The sequence below is a fragment of the Panthera tigris genome, chromosome D2, assembly GCF_018350195.1.
Source record: "Panthera tigris isolate Pti1 chromosome D2, P.tigris_Pti1_mat1.1, whole genome shotgun sequence".
In the NCBI taxonomy this organism is placed as follows: Eukaryota; Metazoa; Chordata; class Mammalia; order Carnivora; family Felidae; genus Panthera; species Panthera tigris.
Genome location: NC_056670.1, coordinates 56,894,130 through 56,921,872, shown reverse-complemented (window position 1 = coordinate 56,921,872; position 27,743 = coordinate 56,894,130). Strand labels below are relative to the sequence as shown.

Here is a 27,743-nt window from a genome sequence, read left to right as displayed (position 1 = left end):
GCATTGTATCTATAGAACATTTGGTGAAGTATGGATATTTTAACAATATTAATCCTTCTGGTTCAAGAACATAGAATGTCCTTCCATTTATTTGTATCTTTTGACATTTATTTCATCATTGTTTTGTAGTTTTCAGTGCACAAGTCTTTCACCTGGTTAAATTTATTCCTAAGTATTTTATTGCTTTTTATGCTAGTCTAAATGGAATTGTTTTCTTAATTTATTTTTTTGGACAGATTGTTGTTATTGTATAGAGATGCAAATGAATTTTGTATGTTGATTTTGTATTCTGAGACTTTACTGAATTTGGTTATTAGTTATAAATTTTTTTTTGTAGAGCCCTTACTTAGGATTTCTATGTTTAAGGTCATGCCATTTGTAAACACAGAAAATTTTACTTCTTCCTTTCTAATTTAGATGGCTTTTTTTTTTCTTGCCTAATAAGGCCCACAGCTAATAATATACTAAGCAATGAAAAGCTGAATAATGAAAAGCTCCAACTTGCTCTAAGAGTTGGAAATTTTTTTGCAGATGCCCTTTATCAAGGAAGAACTCTTCTATTCATAGTTTTCTAAGAGTTTTTAATCATAAACGAAGGTTGAATTTGTTAAATGCTTTATCTTCATCTACTGAAATGAATGTAATTTTTCTTCTTTAGCCTGTTGATTTTGTGAATTACATTGATTGAATTTTGAACATTAAATCAGGCTTCCATTACTGGGATAAACTCCATTTGATCATGTTATTTTTTATATATATTTACATTTGGAATTTAATTTGTTAATATTTTCTTGGGGATTTTAAAAATGTTTTCATAAGAGATATTAGTACGTATTTTTTATTTCTTGTAATTTCTTTGGTTTTTTGGCATCAGGGTGATGCTGGTCTATTAAAATTAGTTGAAAACTGTTCTCTTCTGTTTTCTGGTAGACATTGTGTTGAGCTGGTATTTTTTCCTTAAGTGTTCACTGATGTAGAATTGGTTTCACCAGTGAAACCATCTGAGCCTGTGTTCTTTATTGGAAAGTCTTAAACTATGAATTCAGTTTCTTTAGAATGTAATGCTAGATGTATGACTATTCCTATAATATTCTTTTACTGAGTGAATTTTGGTAGTTTCTGTATTTCAAAGCATGGTTCCATTTTATGTAAATGCTTGAATTTACAAGTTGTTCATAATATCTTATTTTCCTTTTAATGTTTATATGGTTTATATTAAATTCTTGTCTTTAATTCTTGAAATTGGTAATTTGTGTCTTTCTCCATAGTGTTATTGGTCAGTTTTTGAGAGTTTTGTCAATTTTATTGATTTTTTCAAAGAACTAGTTTTTTATTTGATTTTATCTAGTTTTTTCAATTTATTCATTTCTATTCATTATTATCTTTCTCTTCCTATTAGCTTTGGATTCTATTTGCTTTTCTTTTTGTAGCTCATATTAATGATGTAAAACCTTTCTTCACTTTACATGAAGCAATTAAAGCTCACAGTTTTCTCTTTAAGCACTGTTTTGTTTGTATTCCACAAATTTTGATATATTCTAGTTCCATTTTTACTCTGTTCAGTGTATTCATTAATTTCCCTAAAAGTTTTTTATAGTGTGGTATAATTTCCAAGTATTTAGGAGAATTTTCCAGACATCTTTCTTTTATTAATTTTCTGGTTAATTCCCCTGTGTTTTCATGCAGTTCTGTGAGACTGGGGCCACCTTGCAGGCAAATTGGTGAGAAAGAAGAAGGTGAAAAAATACCAGGGAATTCCTCCACATTATTTGGGCAGTGGGAGCCCATTTTTACAATATTTCTATTCAGACAGATGAATCTTTTCTCAGGGTTTTAGGTGCCTGTGTCATCACCATCACAACCATAAAATTTTCCAACTAGTCAGACTACTGGTGGGACTTGGAGAGAAAAGGGAAATAAGGAAAAGGTTAAAGGAAGTGGGTATTTCTCTACAAATTGTCTTGCATGCAGGAACCTCTTTTCCTGGTTTCATGGCTAGAGGTAATGTTTTGTTTCTGATAATTTTTGCTTTCAACACCCATGGCACAGTTCTGCCACTTGGGACTTTTCTCAGTCAAAGCTTGAAGATAAAGAAGGAAAATAAGACCATGCAACTTGCCCTCATTACAGATCATTGTCCAGATTTTGAGTTCAGTTTACAGGCTTTTTGCTCATGTTTACTTTTCAGAGTACTTAGGTGGTTGTCTTTGTATTCTACTCAGAGATCGTAGTTATAATCAGTGTGAGAAATATGCTGTAGTTGGCATCTTGATTGACATGGATGGAAGCTTAGAAGTCTTGTTTTCATTTTTTGAGGATATTTTCTTCTGGGTAAATGACTCCATATTGAAAGTTTGCACTTTGTAAACTTTAAAGGTGCTGTTCATTGTCAATTGACTTACATAGTTTTGATTGAAAAGTGAGCTGTCAGTCTCATTGTTGATATCATGAAAGTAAGATGCCTTTCCTTCACTGTGATTGCTTTTAAGTTGTTCTCTTGGCTTTGAGTTTTAGCATTGTGGCCATGATATTTCTAGATATCTTTTGCATTTTTCCTATTCACAGTTTCCTGAGCTTCTTAAATCTTTGAATTGATTTCTTTTGTCAAGTTTGGAAAATTCATGGCTATTATTTCTTCAAATATTTATTGCCCCTTATTCTCTTTTTCCACTCATATAAGACTCAATTACTCATATGTTAGAACTTTTATTCTTCAGCTTAGTCCAGAATTGGCAAATGTCAGCAGAGAATAAAATGGATGCAATGATTAACTAACATCACCGGGCTCCCCATTCTATGAAATTCTTTGCTCTTTACTCTTAAATATTAACTTTAAGATTACTTTGTCAAATTATGTGATAATCTCTGGTGGAACTTTATTGTAATTACATTATACTCATATATTAATATAGGGAGAATTGGCATTTTAAAAAATACCAAGACTTCTTACCCCCAAATAAGGCATAATTTCTATTTATTCAAACCTTCTTTTACCAACAAGGTTTGTAATTTTCTCCATAAGGGTAATACACATTTTTGTTGGACATATGCCTTGTTATTTCATAGATACAGTAAAACCTTGGTTTGTAAGTTGTTCTGTGAGAATTCTGCAAGATGAACAAACATTTCTAATAAATTTTAGCTTGATAGATGAATGATGTCTTAAGATATGAGTAGTACATGATGCCAAGTATCACATGATTATAAATGAGCCAGTGCTTCTCTCTTTCTTTCTCTCTCTCACTGTGGGATTGTGGGTGATCATCTCCCATGCTGAGATAGTCAGGCCACCTTGTTTGGCAGAAATCAGTGATTTTCAGAACATTGGAAGGTAGCCACAATTGGCAGTAGTGTATTTTTTGTCACTTCAAAGCACCTATGAACAGTCCTTTGCTTTTCTATACAAGAATAAGCTTAGGAATGCTTTGCTTCATTCTAGGCCAGGCTGCCTGCAGATACAGACCCTTTCCTCTGCTGCCCTATTACCAGTTACCAGTTAAATACAGTATATGACAAGAGTTTATTAATACTGTACTTTAGTCAACATCTGTGTGAGCATATACAATGGTCCCCATGCAGAAAAAGGTGCAAAGAAAGGTGGTAAGGAAATAATTATGGTGGAAGTTAAGAAGGAAATCATCGAGAAGTTTGAATGGGGTATGAGAGTAGAAATTGCAAGATTTTATAAGAAGTCTATGTCTGCATCTTGTCTGCAGAGAAGGAGGAGAAAAGGGTGGAGGAATTCCTCACTTCATATGAGATTAAGGACATGTATAACATGTGGGAAGCAGTGCAAAATTTTGTAAAAAAGCACCACCCAAATAAGACTGTAGCAGTGCTAGCGATGAATCTGTTTAATGACAATGCAATGTCACATTTCCGTGAAATTATCAAAAGGAGGCAAAAGCAAATGTCATTGGATAGGTTTCTTGTTAAAGTTACACTAAAAGAAAAAAATTCCATTGAGCCAATATACAACAGTGGTTCTGTTAGTGATAGTGAAAGTTGTCCCATACAATAGCCCTCTTCTCTCTTATCTCCCTCACAGCAGTCGTGAAGGTTTTCAAAGGTAAAAGTTCAGGCTAATTTGTTTATTTTTATTTATATTTTGTATTTTCTTTATTATTTTGCATTATATTACAGTATTGTAATCAGTTTTATGTGAATATTTTTGGGTTGTGTAACAAATCATCTGAGTTTGCATTATTTCTTATAGGGAAATTTGCTTTGATATACAACTGCTTTGGATTACAAGCATGTTTCTGGAATGAATTATGCTTGCACATCAAGGTTTTACTGTATTTATATTTATATATTCTAATATATCCATAATATGTTATCATGAATGGTAATTTTTTTCTTTTGTATTTTTCAAATTGGTTATTGCTAACGTGTAAGATTACTGCATCTCAACTGCAGTCACATAATGCTATTTACATATATTACTATCATGTGAAAATACTTCAACAACAGTTATATTTCCTTTTTCTTTGCTAAAATTGTTGTTCTATGTCTTTTCTCCACTTTTTCTTTCTCTCTTTCTCATCAAACTTGATAGAGATTTTACTATTTTATTAGTCTTTCAAAGAATTAGCTTATGATATTATGGAATTTTCTACTGTTTTCCAATCTTTCCATATTTATCACTTTGTGATCAAATAAAATGCTCATACCTCCTTTTATTTATTTAATAACTTTGGCTCCATTGACTCTGCTGAGAAACATGAGGATTTGGCTAACTTAACAATGTTCTCTTCCCTCCTCTTTTCTTCCCAGCATTTGATAGCTTTGTGATAAAAATATATTTGATAAAGAATATATATTTTATTCATATTAATCAATTATATAAACCACTAAAATATTAATAAATATATTTAAATATATAAATATTTTAGAATATTTATTATCATTGTAACTTTATTTATTCATTTGTTTATTTATTTTTAAAAGTTTATTGTCAAGTTAGCTTACATAAAATGTAGTTTTGGTTTTAGGAGTAGATTCCCATGATTCATGACTTATATTACAACACCCAGTGCTTATCCCAGCAAGTGCCCTCCTCAATGCCCATCATCCATTTTCCCCTGCCCCCCCAACCCCCACCTCCATCAACTGTTAGTTTGTTCTCTGTACTTAAGAGTCTCTTATGGTTTGCCTTCTTCTCTGTTTATAACTTATTTTTCCTTCCCTTCCCCTATGGTCTTATGTTAAGTTTCTCAAGTTTCACATGTGAGTGAAAACATATAATATCTGTTTTTCTCTGGCTGACTTATTTCACTTAGCATAATACCCTTAAGTTCCATCCACATTGTTGCAAATGGAAAGATTTTATTCTTTTCCATCACTGAGTAGTATTCCATTGTGTGTGTGTATGTGTACATGTATGTGTATATACACACATACATACACACACAACTTTTTGTATATATGTATACACACATCTATATATGACATCTTCTTTATCCACTCATCAGTTGATGGACATTTGGGCTCTTTCCATAATTTGGCTATTGTTGTTAGTGCTGCTGTAAATATCAGGGAACATGTGCCTCTACAAATCAGCACTCCTGTATTCTTTGGATAAATTCCTAGTAGTGCTATTGCTGGGTCATAGGGTAATTCTATTTTTAATTTTTTGAGGAACATCCACACTGTTTTCCACAGTGGCTGCACTAGTTTGCATTCCCACCAACAGTGCAAGAGGGTTCCCCTTTCTCTGCATCCTCACCAACATCTGTTTCCTGAGTTGTTAATTTTGCCACTCTGACTGGTGTGAGGTGGTATCTCAATGTGATTTTGATTTGTATTGCCCTGATGATGAGCGATGTTGAGCATCTTTTCATGTGTCTCTTAGCCATCCGGATGTCTTCTTTTGAAAATTGTCTATTCATGTCTTCTTCCCATTTCTTCACTGGATTATTTGTTTTTCAGGTGTTGAGTTTGGTAAATTCTTTATAGATTTTGGGTACTAACCCTTTATCTGATACGTCATTTGCAAATATCTTCTCCCATTCCATTGGTTGCCTTTTAGTTTTGTTGATTGTTTCCTTTGCTGTGCAGAAACTTTTTATCTTGATGAGGTCCCAACGTTCATTTTTGCTTTTATTTCCCTTGCTTTCAGAGACATGTGAAGTAAGAAGTTGCTGTGGCTGAGATCAAAGAGGTTGTTGCCTTTTTTCTCCTCTAGGATTTTTGATGTTTTCCTGTCTCACATTTGGGTCTTTCATCCATTTTGAATTTATCTTTATGTGTGGTTTAAGAAAGTGGTCCAGTTTTATTCTTCTGCATGTTGCTGTCCAGTTCTGTAACTTTAAATGACATATTTTAACTTCTACTTTTTGTTCTGTCAACTTTTGTGTTTCTTGATACCCTGTTACGTAAGATAAACATATTAATACTGCAATTCTTTCATTTACTTCCCCTTAAAGGAATCTTCCATTTTCAGTAACACATTTACTTTTACTTTATCATTGGTGTTATTCCCATTTTGTTCTGCAATCCTTACCGATTCTCTACACTTTGCTATAGAAAGTATCCAAATATTGAAAAGCAATAAAGAGGAGCTACATAATTTTGACATAAAAGTCTTTTTTTGCTGGGACAAAACCTATGGTAGATTGGCATTTTCTATTTTATACTCTAATGTCACAACTCCTGGGCCACTCAAAGAATTTCCCTATCATCAAGGTCAAATAATCTTTTTTTTCCTTTATACTCCTTTAACTGCTTAAGACCATATCACATTTTAGATTATTTCATATTTGAACTTAAATTTCTTATTCAGATTTTTTTGTTCTCAGTTTTTAAATTGCCTTTTTTCCCTTACAAAATATATCTTTATCACATTTACACATTTTTTCTATTCTTTTCATTCACTGTAAAGTCGTTCCCCTCTAGGTATTCTGTATAAGTCTCATTCGTAGACTTTTCATTATTACTCCCTGAATTTGATCTACTCTTTCTGGATCTCATGGCTTCTTCTCTTGTTTGAATGAATTGCAGCCTTAAGTAATTCCCTTAAGGGAGTAGGTGGAAGTTACACTTTCTGAGTCTTTGTGTGAGAAGTCCTTTTTAATATTAAGACATTTAATGAACACTCCACATAAGACCAGTTACAATTTTGGTGTCCACTGATGATGAAAATTAATAGGGACAGGAGGTTTATATGAATTCAGTAATGCTTTTTAAAATAATTTGTTTTGTGTTAATCCTAAAAGTATCTATAGCTATTCAAGAAATACCATTAAATATACGTATGAACATATGTTATTTATCCAGTGTAGAGGTGGAATGCTGTCTGGAATTCTACAGTAAATTGTGCATGCCCCTCAGGTTCAGAACCCAGTATGAGCTAAGAATGACTTTTATATTTTTAAATTGCTATTTAGAAAAAAAAAGAATATGTGACAGAGATGATATGTGGCTCACAAATGTAAAATATTTACTATGTGGTCCTTCATAGAAAAAGTGATGTGATTCTTAGCTAAACTCTCATAAACCTAGATAAAAATAATCTACATGTTCTTTGTTTCACAACAACAAAATGCTAGGTTGTATTGTTTGCTAGCAGTGAGTGAGAAATCTTTTCATTCCAGAAAGCATGTGAACCAGACTCATGGAATACTGGGGATTATATGCAAAAGAATATAACTTATTTAGAAAATTTAAGCAATACCACTGAAGACTTAATTTTTTTCACAAAAGCAGATCCTTAAGTTATATGGTAAATAGTACAGATTAAATACTTTCAAATTTTCTTTTATTCCTTTATTTTAATATAGAGAGGTATAGAAAAGAAATTGAGAAAAGGGCCATAATTTCTTGCCTAGATAATCCTTGTTTGTATAGAAATGCAGACTTGTTGAAAACTGAAAAATAAAAGTCTCACTCCCCCTCTTACCTTCACTTCCTTTCCTCCCAAATTATGAGTTTTTAAGTTTTGTTTCCTTACAACAAAATGGTTATTTATATACCTAATTGTATATACATATAGGGTTGTGTATTTGTGTATATATGTACGTGAGTATATCACTTAGAAGAGATCATACTATACCATTCTGGTCATTGCCTTTTTTTCTTTTTCACTTTTTGTTTAAAAATTTTAACGTTTATTTACTTGTGTGTGAGAGAGAACAGGCAGGGGGCAGAGAGAGGGAGACACAGAATCTGAAGCAGACTCCAGGCTCTGTGCTGTCAACACAGAGCCTGACACAGGGCTCAAACTCACAAACCATGAGATCATGACCTGGGCCAGAGTCAGGTGCTTAACTGACTGAGCCACCCAGGCACCCCATCTTTTTAACTTTTTAAAACAAAAATACATTTTGATGTTTTTCATGTGAATGTATACAGATCTGCTTTGTTCTTTTTTAACATATATTGAATTATTTTTAGCCTTATGAAAAAGTTCATCAAATTTTATGAAATCACAATTCATATGTTTGTAGAATTTTAATATGCTCTTCATCCAGCTTCCCCTAACGTTAACATTTGACATAACTATAGTATTATTATAGAAATAAGGAAATTAACATTGATATAGTACTATTAATTAATCTATAGATCTTTTTCAAATTTGGCCAATTTTCCCACTATTATACTTTTTTCTGTTCTAGAATTCCATTTAGGACACTACATTGCATTTAGCTATCCTGTCTTTCAATTTGGGATGATTTTTCCTTAGTCTTTTTTTTTTCACTTTTGAAGAGTCGTGCCATATATTTTATAGAGTGTCCCTTAAATTGAGTTTGTCTGATGTTTTCTAATGATTAATCTCAGGTTTTACATTTTTTATCAAAATATCACTAAAGTGATACTCTACCCTTCCCAGGACTTCGTATCAGTGTACTTTGTGTCAATATATCTGCTAAGGTTAATTTTGATCACAAGGGTAAGATGGTGTCTGTCATGTTTCTCCTCTGTAAAGTTATTATTTTCATCTTTTATGTTAGGGAAGATACTTTGAGACAATCCAAGTCTTTTTTGTCATCATACTCTAACATACTAATTTTAGCATCCATCAATAGTCCTTGATTGCAATAGTTACTACTGAGGTGTTGCCTAATGGCAGTTTTCTATGTCCATTCTTTTACATTTATTAAGTGGTATTCTGTAAGGAAGAGCTGTTCCTTCTCTCCCTTTTATTTATTTAGTCATTTATTTATACAATATGACTTTGGGGTCTTGTTTTTATTCTGAAGGTTATAATCCAGTGCTATCATTATTCATTTTGTTGTTTAAATTTTCTCAACTTTGGCCACTGGGGACTCGTTCATATTGGCTCTTATGACCTTTTTACATGCCTCCATCACTTATTGAGCACTCCTTTAATTTCTGGTACCACAAAATACTCTAGGCTTATCTTTTTTAATGTTTATTTTTGAGAGAGAGAGAAAGGGAGCAAGCATGAGTGAGGGAGGGGCAGAGAGAGAGAGAGAGAGAGAAGGAAATAGAGGATCTGAAGGAGGCTCCACACTGACAGCAGAGAGCCTGATGTGGGGCTTGAACTCAAGAATTGTGAGATTATGACCAGAGCCGTAGCCAACTGAGCCACCCAGGCACCCCCCTAGGTTTATCTTATATCTTCTCTGATCTAGCTCTGGTATTAGCCATTTCTTTAAGGAACACTTGTTTCTTTTATGAGAGAATGGTATTTAGAAACCAAGATCTGGGTGCTAAGTGTGCTCATTGATACCAGAATGTTATTGCTTCCAGGCTTGCTCAGAGGACAGGAGAAGTGTGTGTGTGTGTGTGTGTGTGTGTGTGTGTGTGTGTGTGTGTGTGTATCTCACCCATATACACATTTATATATCTGTATCTATCCATATATACATATACTAAAAACTGTAAGTTATACTGATACCTATAGTCCAATTCAACACATGGTTTAGTCTAGCCCGCTCCTTTTCCTTATTTGGAATCTCTTTCTGTACAATAGATTCTTTATAAGTTATTGAACAGTCCCCATTTCATAGACATTTGGATTGTTTTCAGTTACTGGCTATTAAAAAGAAAATGCAGTGATAATCTCTGTATACCTTTGGGAAATTATTATATATGTTTATAATGCCTAGCAGTGGGATGGCTTGGTCTAAAGGAACGCACATTTAAATTTTGATAGATATTTCTAAATTGTCCTCTAGAGATATTATTTGCATCTTTTAAAATCATTTACTTAAGGGCATATTTCTTAAAAACAATCCTGGCCTCTTTACTAATGTCAGTGTCTCTTTTGTTCTTTTCCTGTCATACTTTAGATGGACTTCTGATGGGATCCAGAGATCCCATTATATTCGGTGGCATTTAGTTTTACTTTTAAATTTAGTTAAGTTGATTAATGCAATAATTAGTCTCTATCACAGTCTTTTGAGAGTGTTGTAATTTTTATTCACAGATATTTCCCAAATCTCATTGTTCTTCAACAGCTTCAGTCAAATTATAGATATATAGGCTGATTTCTTTATAACCTAGTTAAGGTTTCATTGCCCTGACTAAACTGGAGATATTTCTATTCATATTAAAATTAGCTCTTAGCTTAAAGATGTCTTCATTCTTTGTGAAATGGCTCTGTTTTTCTCCCAGGCAATTTTCAAACTGTTCTCTCTTAATAGCTACAATTAAAATGTTCCCCTTTTTATTGGTTGTACTCACTACTCAAATATTTCCCCATTAACTGATGGTTTCTCTCTGAATTACAAGAGACAGAGTTGGTAAAGAGTTCACCTCACTCTGATTTTTACTCTCATATTTCTTTCTGGCTTCCATTAGAAATTCCTCTGTTCTTCCAGCTTCTGGTGGATACTCTCCTATACCTCCCCCATATTATTCACTCCAAATTGAACTCTTAAAGCAATTGGTATATTATGTGAGTGCATTTAAACAGCATGGAGCAATAGACATAATCTAGAGGGAACTTGCTACAGTGAATAATGATAACTGAGATTGAGTATTTATGGTACAAGGCAGATCATAAGTGGCATTGAATGGGCCTAAATAACACCTGTATGAGTTAGATATTTATTAAGGCTTATCATATATCAGACATTTAAATGGATGCTAAAAGGGAAGACATGATACTTTCTCTTTGGAAAATGGTCCAGTATGCCTTAAGAGGGTGCGGGCAGAGTTGAACAGCGATGGCATAGTTGACTCTTGCTATAATAGGAGTTGATTGATTAACTTTTTCCTACCCCATCCTTCCTTCTCCCAATCTCCCACACTTTCTTTTTCAATGTCAAGTTTATCTATCTGTTTCTCAGGTCAAAAAGTTTGGAGTTTTCCTTAACTCCTTTTTTTCTTCATACCTTACATCTAACCCTTCAGCAAATGTTATCAGCTCTACCTTTAAAATATCCCAGGAACCCAGCCACTTTAACCACTCTGCTGCTACCACCCTGATCCAAGCCAGTGTTATCCCTTGCCTGAATTATTATTATAGATTTCTAACTACTTTCTTCGCTTTCACCTTTGCCCTCTCCTCCCCTCTAGTCTCTTTTTAGCTCAACAGCTATTTTGGTGCTTTTAAAATGTGATTTGGATCATATTCAAAACCATCAGGGGCACCTGGGTGTCTCAGTCAGTTAAGCCTCTGACATTTGAGTTCAGCTCAGGCCGTGATCTCAGGATGGTGAGATAGAGCCCCTTGTAAGGCTCTGTGCTGCGGTGGAGCCTGCTTAAGATTCTCTCTCTCTCTCTGCCCCTCCCCAGCTCTCTCTCTCTCTCTTCAAAAAAACCAAACCAAACCAAACCAAAACACCAAAAAAACCAAAAAACACAACCCATCATTGTTTTCTTGTCATTCAGGGTAAAAGGCAAAGTCTTTATTTACAATGGCCTTTAAGGCCCTGCATAATCTGGCCTTCTACTGCCATTCTTTCTGGGGAAACCACACTGGGCTCTTTGCTGTTCTTCACATTCATCAGTCTCATACCTGTCTTGGACCTTTTGCCTATATGTTCACTTGACTTACTCTCTTACTTCCATATGGCCTTTGCTTAAATGTTCCCTTATCAGTGAGGCTTATTTAAAATATACCACCTCCAAAAAATATATTATATATATATATATATATATATATATATATATATATATATGTGTGTGTATATATATATTTATATATGTATTTTATATTTATTATTTATATATTTTATATATATATTTTATTTATATGTATACACACACACACACACACACACACACACCCCACACCCCACCTCCATTGGTTCTACAATCCCCTACCCTGCTTTACCTACCCCATTGAACCCCATGGCAACCACACTAAACATAAACTCCATGGGGTTCAGACCCATGTTTTCTGTTTGGTTCATTACTATAACCTTCAAGTAGGTGCCTAAAGTAGGTGCTCAGTCAATATTTATTGAACAGATGAGTAAATCCTACTAGAAACTTCAGCCTCCAGCTTCTTAGATTGATGAAAATCTTATTTTTTTTGTCTGTTGGATTGTCTTCTGTCTACTTGGTTTTTAAAGTACCAAGTCCTGAGGAAACTAAGGAAAAGGACCATCATTCATATCTTAGTATAAATTCATTGAGCTTATCTGTTTATAATATAAAGCCGTGATTAGCCTTATTGAAGAAATGGCTTTTTGATAAAATGAGATCTTGAATCTTGGGTTTTTTTCCCTACATTTAACTTTGGTGCTTCTCTAGTAACTTTTTTGGTTTTCTTCCTCTCTATTATTGCCACAGAACCTCAAAAAATAAGTTGAATGTACCAGGATTGTTCCTTGTTCTTTACCACTCATTCTTTAAGTTTACACCCCAACCTAAATCTAGTTTCTAACCTCACTGTTTAACTGTAATGACTTTTTGTCTGAGTTTGTTTTCTTCTTAATTTCTCGTCATTATGTACTGTCACTAACTAACATCTCCTTGAAAATATCTTCTTTGGGGTTCCTTAAGATGACATTTCTGTGTTCTACTTCTCTGCCCTTTTTCCTGATCTTTATATGCAGACATTTCTTAAGGTTTCATCCTCAGCCTTTTTGTTCTTTAGAAGCCTCAAGAACTTTCACAGCATCAACTATCAGCACCATATAGATGACTCCCAAGCCTATTCTCCTTTTCAACCCAAGCCCCGGCTCCTTATTTTCAGTTGCCTGCCAGACAAGGCTGCTTAGAATTCTATTTATATAAGATGCCAGGGAGCCTGGCTAGAAGGCATAGAGGCATTGGCACCCTCTGGTGGAGAGAGTAGAAAGTCATACTTAAGTATCTGCTTGGATGGAACCTGACACCAGATATTCCAAGGAAGATTACATTGGCTGAGCATCTACTAAATGCTCTGTATTCAAATATATGTAATATTCTTTTTTAAAATATATGTAATCTTCTAATAAACTCTAGAGTACATATCCTGAGCTAACAATAATAATTATTAGATCTTTCTTTGGGCCCTTTCAATTTCTTTTTACTTTTTAAAAATTAATTAATTAACTTTTGAGAGAGAATGAACACGACTGGGGGAGTGGCGCAGAGAGAGAGAGAGAGAGAGAGAGAGAGAGAGAGGGAATCCCAAGCAGGCTCCACAGTGTTGGCACAGAGCTAGACGTGGGCCTTGAACTCACAAACCATAAGATCATGACCTGAGCCAATATCAAGAGTCAGATGCTTAACTGACTGAGCCAAACAGGTGCCCCTGGTCCTTTCAATTTCTTACTAGACCGCATATATGCACTTATATGCAACAGACAGATTTGGCTTGTAAGAATACTTCAGCATGATTTTAAGGCAGAAAATTGCTCTCAGATAGATGCTATGAAGGATACAATGAGATACAGAACTATACTTAAGGAATTTAATAGGTTATCTGGGAAAATAAGCCATTCACTCTGGAAAAGTGACTAAATCAAGTGGTAAATCCTAAGGTAAGATAATGCCATAGATGTCACAAGGCACTCAGATGCTAACAAATTGTGTAGCACCTGTTTAGAGAAGGTCAAGGTCAGTATAGGGAAATTGATGTGTTCAGGAATGGCTTCATGAGGAGGTGGGACTCAAACTTATCCTTAAGGAAATATTTCCCAAACTTCTGGCACTCTAATTCCCAATTTTTGCCATATTAACAAACCATCTATATTTTTATTTCTCCACACTTTTTCTATACTCACATCTTCTTTTGGGTAAATACCTTTGCCTTGTCTTAAACCATCAGATCAATGAAATCATAGGTTGGATGTGCTTTTGTGTTTGATATATATTTGTTTTTCTAATATACATGAAAACAACATAGGAAATCCTCATTATGTAAGATAATTAATTCCAGAAAAATGCCGCTTAAAGGGAATCAGTTTACCTAAAAAGAATATTAGCCATTTATATTCAATTTTGATGCAAAAGTTTGATTTATAAATGACACTAAAAATTATGAAAATAAATGTAATAAATTGTAAGGTGTTATTGTAACTATGAACAGTTTCAATGAACAGAACATTATTTAATTAAATATTGAGTATTTTTCTGAGAAAATAATTTCTTTCTGACATGAGAATAAATATTAAAGACTCCAAAATAGACCTCTCCATCTTTTAATATTCAAATTATTTTTGAGCAGTCTATTGTGTTATCCTTGTGAATTTTCTCTTGTTCAGTTCACTGACCTAATTCTTCTGAATCCTTATTTGTTGATGGATTTGCATGCGATTTGACCAGTAATCAGACATTATTTTCATTGATTTCATGAAATCCTGCCTCTTTTCTCAGACTTGTAACTTGGTTCTCCACTAGATTTATAATGGCTTTGCATTATATTGGAGAAATTAAAAACACTGATTTGATTAGATAGGATTTTGCCAAGTGGGAAGAATGTTTAAGTCAATTCTCAATTCAACAGTGAATATTTTGGTGTTCAGATGACTTGTTTTTCTATGCATTCTTTAATTCTAGAAGTGCTTTCTCAAACTTTTTATACCAGAGGAACACTTGAATAAATTCTCAAGTTTTAGGGTTCCTTTGGATAAAAATATCTAAATCTCATTGTATGTCAGTGAGATCATTTAGTTGTAGAAATTATTATCCAATAATAATTGCCAATGCTCATTTAAATAGATAGCGGTATTTTCCTGAGAATCTGTTTAGCCAACTTCTTAGCCTATTCTTTTGTAGGTTTCCCTTCCCCAAAAAGCATACCAACTCCAATGTAGGTCAGTGGTATAGATAGAAGATACTTCAGTTTTTCCTTTTTAAAATTTCTACTTGATTTTTTTTTTACCTTAGCCAAGTAGGGCTGGAAGTCTTACCACAAATTTCTATCCTACTATTGAGTATGCTATTCAATATGGGGGGGGGGGGGTATGGTATGTGGTACATGGTAAGTATAAGGATAGATTTGTACTAAAAATTACTTTTTAGAAAACCTTTCTTGAAGAGAAAAAGGAAAAACAAATAGTTAACTTTCTTTCCTGAAATTATCCTATCCCTTTCTTTCCTTGTCATGAATTTGCAAATTTATAAGGCAAACGTAATATGTTTTTGTTAAATAACTGGATTAAGCCAAAATGGGATAAAATTTTACTAAAGGTAGACTTGTTAGGCTTACTTAAATAAAGTTTATGAATTTAATTAATGTTCTTAATATGAAAATAAATTAGCAATGTTGAATAGTAAAGTTAATAAAACTATACGTCAAAGCAATATGAATAACATTATAGCCTAAGACACAATTTTATATAAGACTTTGAAAGAAGCCATTTTCTTAATGAGTGGCATAGTTACGGTCACATAAGATAATTGTAAAATTAGTAAACACATCTGTTGGTTTCATGATCACTCAAAATTTTTTTTAAATGTTTATTTTTGAGAGAGACAGAGCATAAGCGGGGGAAGAACAGAGAGGGAGACACAGAATCTGAAGCAGGCTCCAGGCTCTAAGCTGTCAGCATAGAGCGTGATATGGGGCTTGAACTCACGAAGTGGGAGACCATGACCTGAGCTGAAGTTGGATGCTTAACTGACTAAGCCACCCAGGCGCCCCTCATGATCACTTTAATAGGCTTATAAATGCATTTTAATTTTAATTGCTGTTTTGGAGCTAAAAAGAAATGATTTAGTTTATTAAGAAATAATTGTTTATTAAATTAAGTCTATTAAAGAAATAATTATTTCTTTAATGTGAACCTATACTTTTTGTTGTTGCAAACTACTAGACTCTGGGTTAAATGTGAGATAAATTCCCATGGATTTTATTTTTAACTAAAATGAGACAGTTTCTGTCCTTGTTCTTGGTGCTTCTTAAAAACTACTTTCCCATATATGTAAGAAAATAAAAATGACAACCCGCTCCCCCTTCCCCACTTCAAAAACTGATAATGGACTCAACCAAATGATCATGGTTCTGCTTTACAAGACTTAAGGTCTTATAACAATTGCTAATGGGCCGCTTTGGTCACTCTGCATCATCTTTTGTAGAAACCTCTAGTGTTCCACAGAACCCCATTTGAGAAACTCTGCTCTAGGGACTGGGATAGTGAATACTAGATAGAGTAAGGCGAATCCTTGTACATAATTATTAACCTAATTTTTTTTCAATCTGTTTATCACTTAAAGTCATATCATCCATACCTTGCAAAACACTGTCTAAAAGGACAAGTAAGATCTGGGTATGTTAGGAAGAGGAAAAAAGGTATGCTAAATGAGAATAATTAGAGCAAAGCCTAATGCAGCAGGGGATTCTGTGATAAACGGAACTGGCTGACACCAACAAAGAATCCATTGATGACAGTAGAGAGGCTTGAAGCGGGGAGAAAATTATGGTTGAGTCATAGAGTCCTTGAAGTAAAGAAGAAGAAAGTCTTAAAAATCAACTAAGGTTTTTGTTTTTTTTTTTAAAGTTTATTTATTTTGAGATAGAGAGCATGGGAAGGGTAGAGAGAGAGAGGATCCCAAGCAGACTCCACATTGTCAGCACAGAGCTCAGTGCAGGGCTTGATCCCATGAACCATGAGATCATGACCTGGACAAAATCAAGAGTTGGGTGTTTAACTGATTGAGCCACCCAGGAGCCCCTAAAAAAATCCACTAAGGTTTGAAGGGTGAGTGAAACTGATGAAAGAAATTGGAAGAAGGATGAATCTGGAAGTAGATAGGCAAATACAGATATTGTTGTGATAATTCATACAAGTGAAACTGAGAGCGAGAACCAAAATAGTGGCAATAGATATGAAGGAATGGGGTGGGTATGGGACATGTGAGTAGAACTGATGGTATCAGGGATCAAACCAACAATGAATATATTTACCCTAATGGTGTTTCCATTCTCAGAAATATTAGAAATGTGGAATTGAGTGGATTTTTTTGAAGTGCTGCTAGGCTGAGCAATTTTCCCAGACTTACCAGCCAGTCATCTTTCCTGGCCTTGCCTCCCAACACTATTCCTATCATTTCATAAAGGAATACAGACCCAGCAGTGTCAGATCCTCTGATTTTTCAAGAGAAGCTAGAAATCTAGCTACTTTGTAATACCATCCCATTTTTAAATGTTAGCAATCTATTTTTTGTTGTTGTTGTTAACAATAACATACTGTGGACTAGACTTGGTTGCTAATTTGCAACCTATGTCTAGAATTGTGTGTGCTGCTTTCTAAATCACTTCAAAATGTACTCTGAACCAAAAGGTAATATAATCCTTCTGAAGCCTCTCTGCATAATTCCTAGCAGGAATTAATTAGCAGGAAGCTCATAGAAAGCCTTTTTGTAGTAGCTAATAATTTCCTTTTGTTGGAATGTTGATTTTAAAGTTACAAGCCTTATTCTGCTTCTTCCCAGCCAGGTCTCTAGACAAACTTTATAACTTTGCTGATTGTTCTGGACTCCACCTGATATTTGCTCTAAATGCACTGCGTCGTAATCCAAATAACTCCTGGAACAGTTCTAGTGCCCTGAGTCTGTTGAAGTACAGTGCCAGCAAAAAGTACAACATATCTTGGGAACTGGGTAATGGTAAGTAAAGCTGTCATTTCCTCTGAATTGACAAGATAAAAAATAAGTTGGCCCGGGACATAGCCTCAGTTAGACCATCTCTAGCATACTGGCCCAGAAAACACTTGGGATGTTTCACTTCATATTAAGGACACCACAAGAATCTGGTAAAAGAATACTATTGGCCAAAGGATCTGAATAGACATCTCTCCAAAGAAAAAATATAAAAGTCTGAAAAACACATGAAAAGATACTCAAGCACATTAGCCATCAGGGAAAACCAAATCAAAACCACAATGATAGAGTACTTCACACCCACTAGGATGCCAATAATAATAATTAAAAAAAAGATTATAGTAACAACTATTGGCAAGAATGTGGTGAAATTGGAACCCTCATATACTGCTGCTGGGGATGTAAAATGGTATAGCCACTTTAGAAAACAGTCTGGCAATTCCTCAAAAAGTTAAACGTGGTGTTGCTATATGACTTAGCAGTTCTACTCCTGAGTATATATTTAAGAGAAATGAAAACATAAGCCCACAGAAAAACTTATACACAAGTATTTATAGTAGCATTATTCATAATAGCCAAAAAGTGGAAACAACCCAAATGTCTATCAACTGATGAATGGGTAAATAAAATCTGGTATAGCCATATGATGGAATATTATCTAGCCATTAAAAAGGAATGAAGTACTGACACCCACTACAACATAGATGAACTTTGAAAAGATTGTGCTAAATAAAAAAACCCAGTCACATATTTATATAAAATGCCCAAAATAGGTAAATGTAAAGAAACAGAAAGTAGATTAGTGGTTGCCAAGGGCTAGGGGAGTGAGATGATAAAAATGTTCTAGAATTTATTGTGATGATTACACAGCTGTGTAAACATACTTAAAACCATTGAGTTATGTACATTAATGTGATGATTGTATAGGTATAAATTATATCTCAACATTGCTGTTACCAAAAACAAGGGAAAAATACTGTTAGTCTTTTTTATTTTAAAGGGCATATGATGCATATTTTCTGCCACTGGTTAGTGACAAAAGCCTTAGAGTTACTTCCTTAGGGAGTTTACATTTGTAATTATCAACAATATTGTCATCTTATAGTTGATAGTATTTAGTTTACATAGCATATCCAAATACTCTTCTATTTGGACCTTAAAGTCCTAAATGAAGTGCCTAATAAAGGACATATCATGCAGGTGAGGAAATATGTTGAAAAAGGTAAAGAGAATTGCTAAAGATAGCAGGAAGTACTAAATCTATGTCAGGAACTTGGGACTTCTAACAGAAAGGGAGGTACTTTCTACTACCTTCTGGTTATTTTTCTTTAGTGGTATTAAAACTTCTTGGCTTTCTTCACTTCCTTCCACTTTCCTTCAACAAATAGTTATTGACTGCCTAGTATGTGCCAAAGGCATATTATACTACACTATACTAGTTTTGAGAGATATAATAGTAAATGCCAGATAAATATCCCTGCCTACATTCTAGTAGAGGAGATAGATAATAAAATGGATTTGAAAACAGTTCATCATTATCTTCTCTCACACAATATTTTTGTCCTATAGCAATTCAAACTGAAATGCTCAACTTGACCCTATTGTTTTTATAACAATTAATTAATGCACCCCTCTGTTCAGTCCCTCCTGTCTCCTCCTACCCTTTCTCCTTCCCCCACTCTCACTCTCCTTCTCCCCCTTCCTTCCTCTTCAATTTGCAATTCAATTAACAAATGTATATACTCCTACAACCACCTCTGAAACCAATTTTAGAACATTTCCATCACTCCAGAAAGATCCCTCATCCCCATTTGCCATCAATTCCTGTAACCATGCCCAGTCTCAGAAAACTCTAATCTGTTTCTCATCTATAGATTTGTCATTTATGGACATTTCATATAACTGGATCATATAATAGTCTTTTGCATCTGACTTCTTGCACATAGCATGTTTTTCAAATTTATCCATGCTGTAGCATGTAAAAGTAGTTCATTCCTTTTTATTGCTGAATAGTATTCCAGTGTGTGACTATATATCACATTTTGCTTTTCCATTTACCAGATGATGGACATCTGGATTGTTTCTACTTTGGGGCTTTGATAAATAATGCTGCCATAAACATTCACATACAAGCCTTTGTGTGGATATATGCTTTTACTTATCTTAGGAAGATACCTGGGAGGGGAATAGAGTTACTAATCATATGGTAAATTTGTTTATTTTTGTTTTTTAACAACTGCCAAATTATTTTTCTTCTCTAACAATGTATAAGGATTCTAGGTTTTCTACATCTTTGGAAACACTTGTTAATGTCTGTCTCTGATTATAACCTTTCTAGTGAGTTTGAAGTAGTATCTTAATATGGCCGTAATTAGCACTTCCTTAATGACAAATGATATTGAATGGCTTTTCATGTGCTTATCAGCTATTCTTACATCTTCTTTGGTGAAATGTCTACGCAAATCTTTTGCCCTTTTAACTGAGTTACCTTATTATTGAGTTGTAAAAGTTTTAAATATATTCTGGATATGAGTTCTTTGTCAAATATATGATTTGCAAATATTTTCCCCAGTCTATAGCTTATCTTTGCATTTTCTTTATGGCATCCTTTGAAGTGTAGAAGTTTTGAATTTTGATAAAGTTCAATTTATCAATTTTTAATTTTATGGGTCATACTTTTGGTGTCATTTCTTTGCTTAACCCAAAATCACAAAGTGTTTGTTTGTTTTCTTCTAAAAGTTCTATAGTTTTTGCTCTTACATTTGAGCTACAAGTTAATATAACAAATTAATTTTTGAGTATAGCATGAATTTAGAGTCTAAATTCATCTTTTTGCATGTGAATATCAAGTTGTCCAGCATTATTTAAAAGATTATCCTTTCCCTATTGAATTCTCATAACACTGTTGCCAAAAATCAACCAAAAATGGATTTATTTCTGGACTCCTAATTCTGTTCCACTGATAAGTATGTCTGTCCCTATACTAGGACTACATTGTCTTGATTACAATAGCATTGTAATGAGTTTTGAAATTGGGAAGTATAAATCATCCAACTTTGTTCTTTTTTAAAAATTGTTTTGGCCATCCTAGGTGTTTGCATTTCCACACGAATTTTAGGATCAGTTTTTTAATTTTCTCAATAAAGCCTGCTGGAATTTTAATAGAGATAACATTGAATCTATAGATCATTTGGGGGAGAATTGCCATCTTAGCAATACTGAGTCTTCCTGTCCATGAACATAAATTATCTCCCCATTTATTCAATTTTTAATTTCAGTAATGTTTTGTAGTTCTTAGTGTTCAAGTTTTGCACTCTTTTTGTTAAATTTAATCTTAGGTATTTTATTTTTTTCCCATGCAATTGTGAATGGAATTATATTCTTAATTTCATTTATGTATTGTACATGGCTAGTATTTAGAAATATGATTGATTTTATATATTGATCTTTTATCCTCCAGCTTTGCTGAATTTATTTCTTAGATCTTGTATTTTTTCCCCCACATGTGTGAGTCATTTAGGATTTTCTACGTGCAGCATATGTTGTCTCAGAATACAGACAGTTTTACTTCTTTCTACACAATTGCGATGCTTTTTATTTCTTTCCTTAGCTGACTGCACTGGCTAGAACCTCTAATACAAATGTTGAATATAAGTGGCAAGAGTACACATTCCTGCTTGTTCACAGTCTTAGGGGTAAAACGTTAAATATTTCAGCATTAAGCATGATGTTTTGCCATTAAGCTTTCAGTATTTCATCATACTATTTATAAGATTGCAGAATTCCCTTTCTACTCATAGTTGTTGATAATATATATCAGGAATGAGTGTTGGATTTTGTCAAATGCCTTTTTTTTTGCACCTATTGAGATGATAATGTGTTTTTGGTCTTCTATTAATATGATATTTTACATTAGTTGGTTTTTTTTAAGTTTTTTTTAATATATACATATATATATATTTTTTTTTTTTTTTTTTGAGGGCGAGAGAGAGAAAGAGAGAGGGAGAGAGAGCGCACACTAGTGGGATAGAGGCAGGGAGAGAGGGAGACACAGAATCCAAAGCAGGCTCCAGGCTTTGAGCTGTCAGCACAGAGCCTGATATGGGGCTTGAACCCACAAACTACTAGATCATGACCTGAGCTGGTTAGATGCTTAACTGACTGAGCCACCCAGGCACAACACAACAGGAATTTATTTTCTTACTGTTCTGGAAGCCCAAAGTCCAGAATCTAGGTATCAGCAGACCTGGTTTCTTTTGAGGCTTCTCTTCTTTGTTTGCAGATGGGCAACTTCTGTGTTCTCATATGGCCTTCTCTCTGTCTGTGCATCCCTAATATCTCATTGTGGCTCTCTCTTTTTTTTTAGAACACCTTTTTTTAGAGCAACTTTAGGTTCACAGCAAAATTGAAAAGAAAGTAGAGATTTCCCTTATATTCCCTGCTTCCACATATGCATAGCCTTCCCCACTATCCCCCACCAGAGTGGTTCACTTTTTACAATTGGTGAACCTACAGTGATACATCATAATCATCCTGAGTCTATAGTTTACATTATGATTTACTTTAGTATGAACATACTATGGATTTGGGCAAATGTTCAATGACATATCCAGCACTATTGTGTCATACAAAATATTTTTACTGCCCTAAAAATCCTCTATGGTCCATCTATATATCCCTTCCTCCTGTCCTCAACCTTTGTCAACCACTGATCTTTTTACTCTCTCCCTAATTTTGTTTCTCCTAGAATGTCATATAGTTGGAATTATACACTATGTAGCCTTTTCAGGTTGGCTTATTTCACTTAATGTTATGCATTTAAGGTTCTTCCATGGCTTGCTACCTCATTTCTAAATAATATTCCATTGTGTAGAGGTACCACATTTTATGTATCCATTCACCTATGGAAGAAAATCTTCAGTGCCTCCAAGTTGTGGCATGAATACAGCATGAATACAGCTGCCATAAATCCATGCATAGCCAAAAGTAAAAACATAAATTTTCAGCTCTTTTGGGCAAATAACAGGGAGCACAATTGCTGCATCATATAGTAAGAGTATGTTTTGTTTTATAAGAAACCACCAAACTCTTCCAAAATGACCATATCAATTATCATTTCTGCCAGCAATGACTGAGCATTCCTGTTGCTTCACATTCTACATAGTTTTTGGTGCTGTCAGTGTTAACAATTTTTGGTCATTCTAATAGTATAGAGTTGTATTTAATTGTTGTTTTAATTTGCATTTCACTGATGACATATGTGGAGCATCTTTTCATATTGTTTTTATCTTTTCACATTTTTTATTTGCCATTTGTATATCTCCTTTGGTGAGGTGTCTGTTGAAGTCTATGTCCCATTTTTAAATTGGGTCATTTGTTTCTTTTTTGCTAATTTTTAAGAGTTCTTTGTATATTTTAGATAACAGTCCTTTATCAGATGTGTCTTTTGCAAGTATTTTCTCCCAATTTGTGGCTTATCTTCTCATTCTCATAAAATTGTCTTTTGCAGAGCAAATACTTTTAATTTTAATCAAGTCTAATTAATCAATTATTTCTTTCATGGATTGTGCATTTGGTGTCATCCCATGTGCTTTTACATACTATATTTTTATTTTCATTTCATTAAAAATATTTTCTAATTCCACTTTCTTCTTTGACTCATGGATTATTTAACTTCCAAATATTTATAGATGTCTCAAATTTCTTTCTGTTGTTGAATTCTAGTTTAATTCTGTTGTGAGAAGGGCACATACATTAAATGATTTAATCCTTTTAAATATAAGACCTGTTTGATGGCTTACCATATGGTCTATCATGAAGGATGTTCTATATACACTAAAAAAAAGAATGGGTATCCTACTGTTGAGTGGAGTGTTCTAAGGATATCAATAAGGTCAAGTTGGCTGATAGTGTTATTTAAGTTTCCTATATCAATGCTAATTTTCTGCCGAGTTGTTCTACTGATAACTAAGAATACCATATTGAAGTCTCCTATTATTGTTGGATTTTCTATTTTTCTATTTAATTTTGTTTCATGTATTTTGGTGTTCTGTTTTTGGTATGTATATGTTTATAATTGTTATATATTCCTGACAAATTAACACTTTTATCATTATAAAATGCCCCACATTATGTCTAGTAACACTGTTGTCTTAAAGTCTATTTTGTCTGATATTAGTATTGTCATTCCAGCTCTCTTATGGTTACTGTTTGCATGGTATATCTTTTTTCATCCTTTTACTTTCAACCTATTTGTATCTTTTACTTTAAAGTATGTCTGTTTAGTTGGATCTTAGTTTTCTTATTCATCCTGACGGTTTCTGCTTTTAATTGGAGTGTTCAATTCATTTACATTTAATGTAATTGTTAATATTGTTGAATTTATATCTGCCATCTTGCTGTTTTCCATTTATTTCATTTTTTGTTCCTCTGTTTATCCTGTACTGCCTTTATTTTTTACCATTTTATTTAATTTATTATTTTTAATTTACATCCAATTTAGCATATAGTTCAACAATGATTTCAGGAGTAAGATTCCTTAATGCCCTTAACCATTTAGCATACCCCCCTCCCACAACCCCTCCAGTAGCCCTCTGTTTGTTCTCCATATTTAAGAGTCTGTTTTATCGCACTCCCTGGTTTTGCTTCCCTTCCTTCCCTTATTTTCATCTGTTTTGTATCTTAAAGTCCTCATATGAGTGAAGTCATATGATGTTTGTCTTTCTCTGACTAATTTTGCTCAGCATAATACCCTCTAGTTCCGTCCACATATTTGCAAATGGCAAGATTTCATTCTTTTTGATTGCCGAGTGATACTCCATTGTATATATATGCCACATATTCTTTATCCATTCATCCATTGATGGACATTTGGGCTCTTTCCATACTGTGGCTATTGTTGATAGTGTTGCTATCAACATTGAGGTGCATGTTTCCCTTCAAAAAAGCATACCTGTATCCCTTGAATAAATACCTAGTAGTGCAACTGATGGGTCATAGGGTAGTTCTACTTTTAACTTTTTGAGGAACCTCCATACTGTTTTCCAGAATGGCTGCACCAGTTTGCATTCCCACCAGCAGTGCAGAAGAGATCCTCTTTCTCCGCATCCTCGCCAACATCTGTTGTTGCCTGAGTTGTTAATGTTAGCCATTCTGACAGGTGTGAGGTGGTATTTCATTGTAGTTTTGATTTGTATTTCCCTGATGATGAGTGATGTTGAGCATTTTTTCATGTGTCAGTTGGCCATCTGGATGTCTTCTTTGGAGAAGCGTCTATTCATGTATTTTGCCCATTTCTTCCACTGGATTATTTGTTTTTTAGGTGTTGAGTTTGATAAGTTCTTTATTGATTTTGGATACTGACCCTTTATCTGATATGTCATTTGCAAATATCTTTTCCCATTCCGTCAGCTGCCTTTTAGTTTTCCTGATTGTTTCCTTCACTGTGCAGAAGCTTTTAATTTTGATGAGGTCCCAGTAGTTCATTTTTGCTTTTGTTTCCCTTACCTCAGGAGATGTGTTGAATAAAAAGTTGCTGCGGCCAGGGTCAAAGAGGTTTTTGCCTGCTTTCTCCTCGAGGATTTTGATGGTTTCCTTCTTACATTTAGGTCTTTCATCCATTTTGAGTTTATTTTTGTGTATGGTGTAAGAAAGTGATCCAGATTCATTTTTCTGCTTGTCACTGTTCAGTTTTCCCAGCACCATTTGCTGAAGAGACTGTCTTTATTCCATTCCACTGATTATTCCTTCCTGCTTTGTCAAAGATTAGTTGGCCATATGTTTGTGGATCCATTTCTGGGTTCTTTATTCTGTTCCATTGATCTGAGTGTCTGTTTTTGTGCCATCCTGTACTGCCTTTTTATGCAGAAGAGATATTGTATAATGTACCACTTTAATTTCTTTGTTTTTATTTTGTTTTACTTATTTTCCTAGTAATTTCTTATTGTAATATATCTGAATTCATTACAATCTATTTTAGAGTAATTCTAACTTAATTCCACTTAACTATAGAAAATTTACTCCAATAGAACTCCATTTCTCTGTTTTGTAGCCATTATTATTATAAACATTACATTTTCATATGTCATAAGCCCAACAACACAGTTTTATAATTTTTGTTTTTATGCAACTATTATTCAAATTCATTAAAAAAGAGTAATGGAGGGGTGCCTGGATGGCTCAGTTGGTTAAGTGTCTGACTTTGGCTCAGGTCATGATCTCCCAGTCCATGGATTTGAGCCCCATGGACTCTCTCTCTCTCTCTCTCTCTGTCAAAATTAAATAAACTTAAACAAAGGAGAGTAATGGATATTTTCAACTATCTTTTATATTTTCTATGTAATTGCCATTACTAATGTTCTATATTTCTTTGTGTGGTTTTGAGTCACCATCTGGTATCATTTCCTTTCAACCTAAAAGACTTCCTTTCTTATTTCTTGTAAGGCAGATTTTCTCACAAGTTCTGTTCTTTGTTTTTCTGGTTAAGGTCTAAATTTTGGGACACCTGATGGCTTAGTCGGTTAGGCATCTGACTCTTGATTTTTGCTCGGATCATGATCTCGTGGTTTGTGAGTTTAAGCACCCCATCAGGCTCTGCACTTCAAAATAAATAAACTTAAAAAAAAAATCTTTAAGATGTAAATTTTGTTTTCAGTTCTGAAGGATAGATTGCTACATATAGAATTCTTGGCCAATTTTTTTTCTTTCAGCATTTTGAATATGTCATTCTACAGTCTTCTGACCTCCATTATTTCTGGTAAAAATTCAGCTGATAATTTCATTGTGTTCCTCTGTATGTGAAGATTTATTTCAGGTCCCAGATTTTCATTTGATCATTTTTATAATGTCTCTCTTCATTTATATTTGATTAGTCGATACAATCATACTTTCCTTTAATTTTGTATTGTTCCTGTTAGTTCTATGAACATATTTATGATAGTAGTTTTGAAGTCCTTCTCCCTTAGGAGACAGTTTCCATTGACTACTTTTTTTTTCTTCTTTATGGATCCCTCTATCCTATCTCTTTGCATGCTGTAATTTTTGTTGTTGTTGAAAACTATACATTTTAAATAATATGTTGGAACAACTCTAGATTCCAAATCCTCCATCTCAGAGGTTGTTTCTGTTGTTTCTTTTTTATTTGTTTGTTTAGTAACTTACCTGGACTAATAGTGTAGCATCTGTCTCTTTTGCATTTTATAGCTGCTGATATATCTTGTTTTTCTATTTTTTAATCATTGTCTAGGCCAGCTTCCTAAAGATTGCCCCTGAGTCATCATAGCTTAATGGTGAGACAATGATTGATTAGAGGTTGTGCTTACCTTAAGCCAGTAAGACTTCTAACCTTTGCCAGTGGATCTGTGTGTGATTTGGGGAACACATTCCAAATTTAAACAGTTTACAATTCTCACTGACTTTTCCTTTTTGACATGCTTTGTTATGTCCCCTTTATGAATGTGCTATGTTTCACATTCATCTGTCAGTACATGGATAGTTAGTGCCCTCTCCAGTCTACTGAGCACACACAGCTTTCCAGACTACAAAGGGTATGTGTGGGCTTATCAAGGCCCACTGTGACTGTCCTATTCCCAAAATTTCCCTGTTAAATTTCTTGCAAGTCTGCTGGTCAATTTCTTGACCCTACCAGTATCAAAACTTGTAGGTAACCAAGGTGTTGGCCTTACCTGGGGCATGTGCTTCATTCCAAATCAAGTTAGCTCTTTCCAGCAGTGGAGCTGCTGGTTTTTAGGATTTTCCTTGCCCTTTTAGAACACCAAGTTAATAGAAACTGAGGG

The 27,743-nt window shown here is 34.0% G+C and overlaps 1 protein-coding gene across 2 annotated transcripts in view; it reads left to right on the top strand.

The window, feature by feature from the left end:
• HPSE2 (heparanase 2 (inactive)) overlaps positions 1-27,743 on the top strand; it is a 666,791-nt gene that overhangs the window by 405,892 nt on the left and 233,156 nt on the right. For both annotated transcript variants that reach the window (XM_042960186.1, XM_042960187.1), the window contains exon 4: positions 17,782-17,955. In XM_042960186.1, the coding sequence (XP_042816120.1) occupies positions 17,782-17,955 (174 nt within the window). The remainder of the gene's footprint in view (positions 1-17,781; positions 17,956-27,743) is intronic.